This window comes from Dendroctonus ponderosae, unplaced genomic scaffold, assembly GCF_020466585.1.
Source record: "Dendroctonus ponderosae isolate FM_Combo_2020 unplaced genomic scaffold, Dpon_F_20191213v2 Dpon_F_20191213_10, whole genome shotgun sequence".
NCBI lineage: Eukaryota > Metazoa > Arthropoda > Insecta > Coleoptera > Curculionidae > Dendroctonus > Dendroctonus ponderosae.
In genome coordinates this window covers 3,800,257-3,808,870 of record NW_026017111.1, presented here as the reverse complement: position 1 = coordinate 3,808,870, position 8,614 = coordinate 3,800,257, and the positions used below count along the sequence as shown (strand labels likewise).

General features: G+C 38.5%; 2 protein-coding genes across 5 annotated transcripts in view; one reads left to right on the top strand and one right to left on the bottom strand.

Moving 5' to 3' along the window:
* The window catches only part of LOC109534899, a 95,069-nt gene that overhangs the window by 7,391 nt on the left and 79,064 nt on the right, over positions 1-8,614 (top strand). For all 3 annotated transcript variants that reach the window (XM_048661921.1, XM_019900695.2, XM_048661922.1), the window contains exon 2: positions 2,116-2,230. The gene's annotated coding sequence lies outside the window, so the exon portion shown is untranslated. The remainder of the gene's footprint in view (positions 1-2,115; positions 2,231-8,614) is intronic.
* LOC109534900 (juvenile hormone esterase) overlaps positions 7,482-8,614 on the bottom strand; it is a 7,944-nt gene continuing 6,811 nt past the window's right edge. For both annotated transcript variants that reach the window (XM_019900696.2, XM_019900697.2), the window contains exons 6-8: positions 8,131-8,448; positions 7,921-8,071; positions 7,482-7,868 (exon numbers count right to left, since the gene is read on the bottom strand). In XM_019900696.2, the coding sequence (XP_019756255.2) occupies positions 7,567-7,868; positions 7,921-8,071; positions 8,131-8,448 (771 nt within the window). In that variant the 3' untranslated portion in view covers positions 7,482-7,566. The remainder of the gene's footprint in view (positions 7,869-7,920; positions 8,072-8,130; positions 8,449-8,614) is intronic.

The following is an 8,614-nucleotide window of genomic DNA, read 5'->3' as shown; positions in this document are numbered from 1 at the left end:
CTGCAAAGTACATTCTTCAGCCACGTATTAAAATAAACCGCTGATAATTAACGAAAAATTTTATAAATTCGCGAATTACCTTCATTTTCGGGAAATGTTTTCTTGATTAAAGCTGGTTGATGTAAACTTTCTATCTAGTTGCAGTTTTTGTGACAGACTTTAGAAGTAATCGTGGCACAATCTTGATAGCGAACAATTTTTAGCGTCGAATTCAAAAATTCGTCCAAACCAGATGAAACATATCGCAACTCCGAAAAGTACCAAATATGTAGAGCAACAGTTTTGCAATTAACTGCCGATTATCTTCATAAGTGTAACTGCAGTCACCAAGAGTGACCAATTTTTGAAAAACGCTTGGTCATCAACACTATCCTCAGTGGTGTGTTCAAAAAATCATTAAAAATTAATGTAAAATGCAAGAAATCAGCAAATTCGAGCCCCGTTAGAGCAATATTTTCCCTATTAAAGAACGTTGCATACAACATTTGGCCTGCTTCTAATTTTCAGGAACGAATTTGTCCAGAAAATGGTCCAGAATGGCTCTAGTTCAAAATAGAACAATAATGAGACACGTTCCAAAAATGTACAGAAAGTTGCTGAGAAATGCGGAAAATTTGCAATTTGACGCATTCGCTCAATTAAACAGCATTCATTTAACGTTATTACTGTTTTTGCATTGCACTGGCAAGAATTTTTTTAATCGATGCGAAAAATTCTACACATTTTGAGGCTCAGCTGATTTGTCTTATTGCAAATAGTGAAAGTTAGTTTTCGAAAGATCTGTAAACTTGCAGGGCGAAATACCAAAGGAAAATCCATCAATACCAGTTTAGAAATGCGCTTATTGGTAAACAATAACAATTTATCCAAATCGAGCCCCATAACAACTAGAAAAATATATTTATTGCTCCATAAACATACTTTATTGCGGTTTGTGTTACTATTGCCATAACGTGTATACCTTAAACGAGTTAAGAGCAAATACAAATCCTATACAGGTTTATCGCGAAACGACGTCCGAATTTATAGGATAATAAAGCGAAACGCCCGGTTCTAATCGTCTTACTTAAAATTCGCAGCAGGCACTCAGATAAATATGAGGGGATCAGTACGTTGAGCTCAGCATTTTTGCCTCTAAAATGGGATCAGTCACGGATCGAAACGATCCCTAATCGACTGGAAAAAATCGCATTTAAAGCCCACAGAAATAGCCGGAGCCAAAATTCGTCCAAGGATTTCATAAATTTTTGATGAAAGCTCGCAGGATATCGGTTAGACTGATATTTATTTCCTTGTAATAACACGGCGGTATGTTTAATGAATAAAATGCCGGCAAACGGCGTGTTTCAACAGCGAAAGTTTAGAACAGGAAAATCAATATTTTGTCACTTTTTCCCAGGCTGACATAGAAACAGTTAGCTAGATAACATTTATTAAACATTGCGCATTATTTGAATTTTTAAACTCAACTTGTGCTGGGGCTAAACTTTTTCATTTCCTGTTCGCTTAAAGCGAGTAGGTGTTAACAAAGCGGCATGCAATTTAAAAAAAACGGCGTTTCTGGCAACAAAATCAAACGGAAAAGGATGCGGCAACTTTAGCTAGACTACGGCCCCATCTAAAGCCGGAAAGTCGTGCAACTTAAAGTGTCCCAAACTGCAACTTTGAGCTTCGCATTTCCGATAAGCGACTCGGACATCTTTGTTCCATTTAGAATTATTGTACGAAACCGAATCACGAGATTGAAGTGGCGAAGTCCATTAATAATTCCGGACAGGCTTAAGGCAACTTTGGAAGTTTTGCTCATATTCTTCGAACTATCGGTTGCAGAGACTCGCAAAACTGAAGTTCAGTTTGGTGAGGGAAGCGATTAAGTTGCTGCTATTTCTGGGTTCTAAACGAACAGCGAGCTTTTGAGTTGCCAACAGGCAACGAATTGTAGGGGTACTGCTGGACGATTTCTACTTTTCCTACATTCACATGTGGCACATACATTTTTTTCTTCACTAAAATGCTCGACTGTATCGAAAACTCAGTATTCCTCTGCTGCTTGGAGCACTAGAAAAGTAGATTGAGCCTCTCACTGAAATTTAACAAGTTTTTTGTTTAATTCAGAGGTGATGGAGAGACCAGCTCTATAACGGAAGGGTTGCGTTCGGCCCTTGCCCGACTGCGACAAAGATCAGCCCCCGCAAATCAAACTTCCCCATTGCACCGTCCCCAGCCGAACGTAAGTACAACTGCAACAACTTGCAAAGTTTCATCACATTTACCGTTCATTCCCGTCCAACTTTAAGCGATTTCGAAAGTTGCCGGCACTCGAGTCAAGTGGGCCGGTTCACATTCAAGTCGGGTGAGCGTGTTTAGAGAAAACTGGCTCAAAGCATCATTTTACATCTGTGCAAATCTTTCTATGTTCAAGTGCAGGTGCTTTCCGGTTTTCTTTTAATAGAGTTTCAAGTGAAACTCAGTTTTAACGGAGTTTGTGCTCGAAGCTTCACTTTGTCATGGAAATCTACATGCTAAAGCAATAGAGGCTCAGCTGAGAAGCGTCTGTTCAGATGAAGGAAGTTTTGCACCAAAATCAATCTTTGCCCAAGGGCTCAGGAAAACCAGACGAATGGGGATCCAAATTACTCAGAAAACATCAGATTAGGGCGTTGTATACTAGTTTCCATTTTGAACACCTTGTACAGTTGTTTATTTAATTTTTTGACTTCAGTGTTGTCCAAGAATGGAGCTGTGAATAGGTAAAAACTGATTCAAATCGGATCATTCACATTCAAATCTTTACAGGGAATATTTAAAATGCATTAAATTTGCGGCTCAGGGCTGAATAATATAAGAATTTGTCCATTATTTTCGGAATATTCCATCGATTTCTCCTAATTAGAAACGAATGGTTAAGCGGAAACTTCCAAAGCTTCTCGACGTTTTGCCGATGTGGCTCAAGACGCAGTTCTTTGAATTTTCGAAAGTAAATATTTATAATGGCCGGTGGACAAATTAGGAAAAAGCGCAGGTTTCGAACAGCTAATTGAAACAAAACTTCGGGGGAGTGGAATAACGAGTTGCAAAACAAGCCCGCCGCGGATTTTAAAAGTTTCCTTAACGGGTAAATTGGGATAATTTTTAGATGGGCTGGAAGCCAATTTGCAAAGCCGGGGGACAGTTAACCCGGGCTAAAGGTGAAATTCGTAAATCTTTAATTTGTTTATTAAGGGCCCCCGTATTCATTTTTTGCTTTGCAGGGAATTTCGGATTTTGCAGGCTCTGAAAAGGGGCTTTTATGGTAACTTTGTTAGGGTGATTTGTCGATTTAAAAGGTTTGGAGAAAGCAAAGCAAAACGTAAAGTTTTCATCGATTGGATTTTCACTCTGTCCCCAAATGATTTTTGTGGTTTCCAGCCACTGAGGAAAATGGCAATTTTTACTCAAATGTTTAAGGATATTGATTTTCTGGCCAAAAACGTGTTTTTAATGAAAATCTCTAATATTAGGCGAGGGCGAGTAACTTTAAAGGTTTAGACTATGAAAACAACTACATAAGAATGTCTCTAGTTTTCACGAAAAAAAAGGGAAATACACGATAAATGCAAATTTCGAAAAGGCTTCTTCTTTTTGGCTGTGATTTAGAGACTAGATTGAGCCCTAAATTTCTCGTCCTGATTGTTAGAGTGAGCATTAAATTGCTCACTTTGTGTAAAACATCAGATTATGAATGTTTCTCGGTTTTACGAAAAATACGGAATCTAAGATAAAGGCAAATTTTGTAAAATGCTCTTTGTTTTTGGCTTGCATTTAGAGCCTTGATTGAGCCTCAAAGTTCTTATTCCCAATACCAGCTAGAGTCTTAAATTGTGCGCATTTTTGTTGTGAAGCGGCAATATGGGATCGATTCTAGTATTTTTATGAAAAATGCAAATTTTGAAAACCGTTCTTACTGTTTGGCTCATATTTCGAGGGCCAATAGAGCCTCAAACTTCTCATTCTCATTGACAAGCAGAGTATTAAGTTGTTCACAATTTAATACTAAAACAACTATACAAGAATGTTTTTAGTTTTCACAAAAAAAAACGGAAATACACGATAAATGTAAATTTTGGAAACGCTCTTAGCTTTGGCTGATATTTAGAGACTCGGCTGAGCCTCAAAGTTCTTGTCCTCATTGCCCGATTGAGCGTTAAATTGCCCACTTTATTGTGTAAAAGATCATTTTGGGAATGTTTCTAATTCTTACAAAAAATGCGAAATCCAAAATAAACGCGGATTTTGTAAAACCCTCTTAGTTTTTGGTTGGCTTGTATTTAGAGCTTTAATTGAGACTGAGAGATCGTATTCTCATTACAAGGTGGAGTCTTAAATTGCGCGTGTGTTTGTATAAAGCGACAATATAGGATTATTTCTAGTGCTTTTTATGGAAAATGCGGAATTCAAGACAACTGCAAATTTTGAAAACCGCTCTTACTCTTTGGCTCATATTTCGAGAGTCAATAGAGCCTCAAACTTTTCATTCTCACTGAAAAGTAGAGTATTAAGTTGTTCACCATTTAATACTAAAACAACCAGACAAGAATGTTTCTATTTTTCACGCTCTTAGCTTTTTTGCTGATATTTAAAGACTCGGTTGAGCCTCAAAGTTCTTGTCCTCATTGTCCGATTGAGAGTTAAATTGCTCACTTTTTTGTGTAAAACGTTAGTTTACGAATTTTTATAGTTTTTGCGAAAAATGCGAAATCTAAGATCAACGCAGATTTTGTAAAACGCTCTCAGTTTTTGGCTTGTATTGAGAGCCTTGATTGAGCCGTAAAGTTTGTCTTCTCAACACAAGAAGAGCCTTAAATTGTGCGCATTTCTATTATAAAGCGGCAATATGGGATTGTTTCTGGTGTTTTTATAAAAAATGTGGAATTCAAGACAAAAGCAAATTTTCAAAATCGCTCATATTGTTTGTCTCATATTTCGAGAGTTAATTGAGCCTCAAACTTCTCATTCTCATTGCCAAGTAGAGCCTTAAATTGTTCATTGTTTTATATAAAAGAACTATACAAGAATGTTTCTAGTTTTCACGCTCTCAGCTTTTGGCTGATATTTATATACTAGGTTGAGCCTCAAAGTTTTTGTCTTCACTGTCAGATTGAGCCTTAAATTGCTCACTTTATTGTGTAAAAGATCAGTTTGGGAAAGTTTCTAATTTTTGCAAAAAATGCGAAATCCAAAATAAACGCGGATTTTGTAAAACGCTCTTAGTTTTTCGCTTGTATTTCGAGCCTTAATTGAGCCTTTGAGATCGTAATCCCATTACAAGGTAGAGTCTTAAATTGCGAGTATGTTTGTATAAAGCGACAATATACGATTGTTACTAGTTTTTTTTTATGGAAAATGCGTAGTCCAAGACAAACGCAAATTTTCAAAACCGCTTTTACTGTTTGACGCATATTTTGAGTCAATTGAGCCTCAAATTTATCATTCTCATTGCCCGGTAGAGCCTTAAATTTTTCAGTGTTTTATATAAAACAACTATATGAAAATGTTACTAGTTTTCTCGAAAAAATCGGAAATGCTCGATCAATGCTGATTCAGAAAACGCTTTTGGGTTTTGGCTCATATTTAGAAAATTTGTTGAGTCTCAAAAAACTAGTTCCAATTGCATGATAAAACGTTAAATTTCGCACGTTTTGGCGCAAGATATACTACAATACACAGAGTGTTTCTGGTTTTCCACTACAATGCAATCCGATTTCCAATTTCAGATTTTCCACTACCGCCCTTAGTCTAGAGCTCATATTTAGAGACTCAAAATGCGCACTTTTCCGTACTAAAATCAAAATTAGAATGTTTCTAGCTTTCACGCGAAAATACAAAGTAAATCCAGATTTTTTAGACCTTATCTATGTTCTCTGTGTTTTACCTCATCTATAATAATTCACAGTCTGTGGTCCTGCGAGTAAATCGCTTGTGTCTGTGTTATAATAAAGCACATTTAAAAAATTATTAATTCTTAATGATTAGTTCTTAATGGAAACCTCTAATCATAGGCGAGGGCGAGTAACTTTAGAGGTTTTGACCAAGAGCAACTTTTTAAAGCAGAAAAATTTGTATTCGAAATTTTGATGTTTTTGAGGGGTGTAGAAGCACATAGAAGAAAAGCATCCTCTACCTGTTGAGCCTGAGCTTTTAGAGCTTCAAAACCGTTTTTTTTTGTGGAAAGAAACACATGGTTTAGTTTAAAGGTATGAACGGAAATAAAGCGATTTCTAACCCGCAACTGGGGAGCCCAATATTAACTTCAAGTTAAGTTGGAAAAACTGGAAGTTTTCCGCTGAATTCGTACTTTGGCCCATAAAGCGGCGGCCATGTTATTTTATTATAATGCAAAATGGGTGTTGTTTTCCGGCAAAGCATCTTCGGCTGCGCCAAAACTTCGGCCTGATGGCCTCTAGATGGCAATTAGGCGAGCAAACCGGTCCAGGTAAAGAAAATAATTGGTTTTTGCAACGGTTTTCTGTCGGAAGTACTGCAAGAGAAACTCGGTTGGGACAAAGAATTTGACAGGAATTATAAATTTGGGAAATTCCATCCAGAAAAATGCCGATTTCCCAGTTGAAGAGGCATGAATGTCTAGAGATAATTCCAGGTTGCTCCTCGCCGGTTGATGCTAATGAAATTAATGAAACCGGCAGGTTTCCTGTACAGATTTCACCTGAAATGACTAATTTATGCGTTAGTTTGCGCACAATATTCCGCACTGGTGATTTTGCGGGCATGCCACCCGTTACATAATTTAATTTGCTGTGAAAACATTTCAATCAACGAACCCGAACATAATTCAGGGCGTGATTAACTGTTCACGTTTACACGTTTCCTGGTTTCGCTGTGATTAATCAATCTTTGCCAGATTCTGTTTAAATATGAAGCGTTATCTAAGCCACTGTTATTAGGCTTTGTTCCATGTTCACTCAGCTTTCCAAGGAGAATAATGCATCAGCTCTGATCTTATGGATTGTATTATGTCTTCCTTTGCACGCTAGTTAGTAGAACGTTGTCGATGATTCAACCTTCCACGCAAAATATTCCCTACATCGAAAGAAACGAGGGAAAACCCTGGGTTGGTCGAGTTGAGATTTTCACGCATCATCTAGTGATAAACGCAGTCATTTTCCCACTGCCCCTTTTCCTCGTCAACCTGCCGCAAATAAAGCGAAAGCCAATCCGGCCTGATCTACATCCAAACGATGTTTGCGGTTCGACAGAGTTTACCTAATCCGTTGCTGAGGGCGAAACTAAAGCCGAACAAAGGGCCATAGGGAAAATTCGGGCGAAGACGAAGATGACGAGGAATTATTGGCAGCCAACATCAGGTTTTGCCAATCACTTATCGCATTCGTATTATTCATTCTTCATCTTCACCTCCCTGTGCTTGGGCACACTTTTCCTGCCTTTACTGGGCTCACCTCTGTTGCATCAGCCAAGCAAACCACTCGCTTGCATTGTTAGTTTATTAAGAAAAAATCCATTTTAAACCGCCCAAACCACATCCACTGTGAAAGTCTATGAAAAAGTGTCTTAAGAAAATTTGGGAAAATTCGACTTGTATATTTGCCTCCACAAGTTGATTCGGTCGATCTCCGGAATGTGTTTAACCGCAAGCGGTTGGCCAATATCCAGAAGGCGAAGCTCCTTTTTGCGCTCAATTGGGCTCCAAGAAACGCCCAACGAATCGTCCACTGTGGGGTTTCCGAACTGGGCAAAGTTGGTCCACAGATCGACGAAAATTCGCATGTAGCGATCTTCCACGCTGCCACGTTCGAACTCCGGAGTCACCTCCATATGCCACAAGTATCCCAAGTCGTCTGCATGGCTGGCACCTGATAAGAAATTTTTTAAATCCAGCTGCAGTTTCCCCAAAGAAAATCCTACCAGCACTGTCCAGAGGACGCGTTTTTGCCTTGAAGTAGTTCAGGTTTGAACAGATGGACATTCTGTACAAGTAAACGGGATGTTTTGAGGTCTCCAGGTGTTTTTCTGCGGCTTCGACAATGCCAGCCAAAAACCAGGAGTCTGTAATGATCTAAAACGCCCCAGAATTTGTACTCAAAGCCTGCTTAAAGGGACTTTGAGCCCACTTACGTCATAATCATCGTATTGGTTCTCAGAATAAAATTTCCCGATAAGTGCGACCACTTTTTTCAGTTCGTCACTATCGGGTTTTAGGTTCAGCTCGAACGGAAGCTCTTTCTCCAATTCAAGCGGTTTGGGTTCCTCTTTCACCAACGCACGCATAAAGTCCAAAAGGTATCCTTCCTTGTCGGTGTAGCCCAACACGATCGGCACCTGATTGTAGGTACCATTTTTAATGATATCCCTGGGATCTTCGGTTAGAAAGGCGGTTTTCCCAGGAGCTTCCAGCACTGGACTTATGGGCCGCATCTCGCTGCTGTGCGTTAACTGAAAATAAGTTCTGTATTGTTGAGGCGGATTAATTTTTTTACAAACTTCTTTTTGGGTATTTTGCCTCAAAAATTTTTGTCTTTAAAAAAGACGGAATTTGCTCACGTCTTTTATTACAGATTGATAAATAGTGCTTCTATTTCGCAATAAGAACGAATTATTT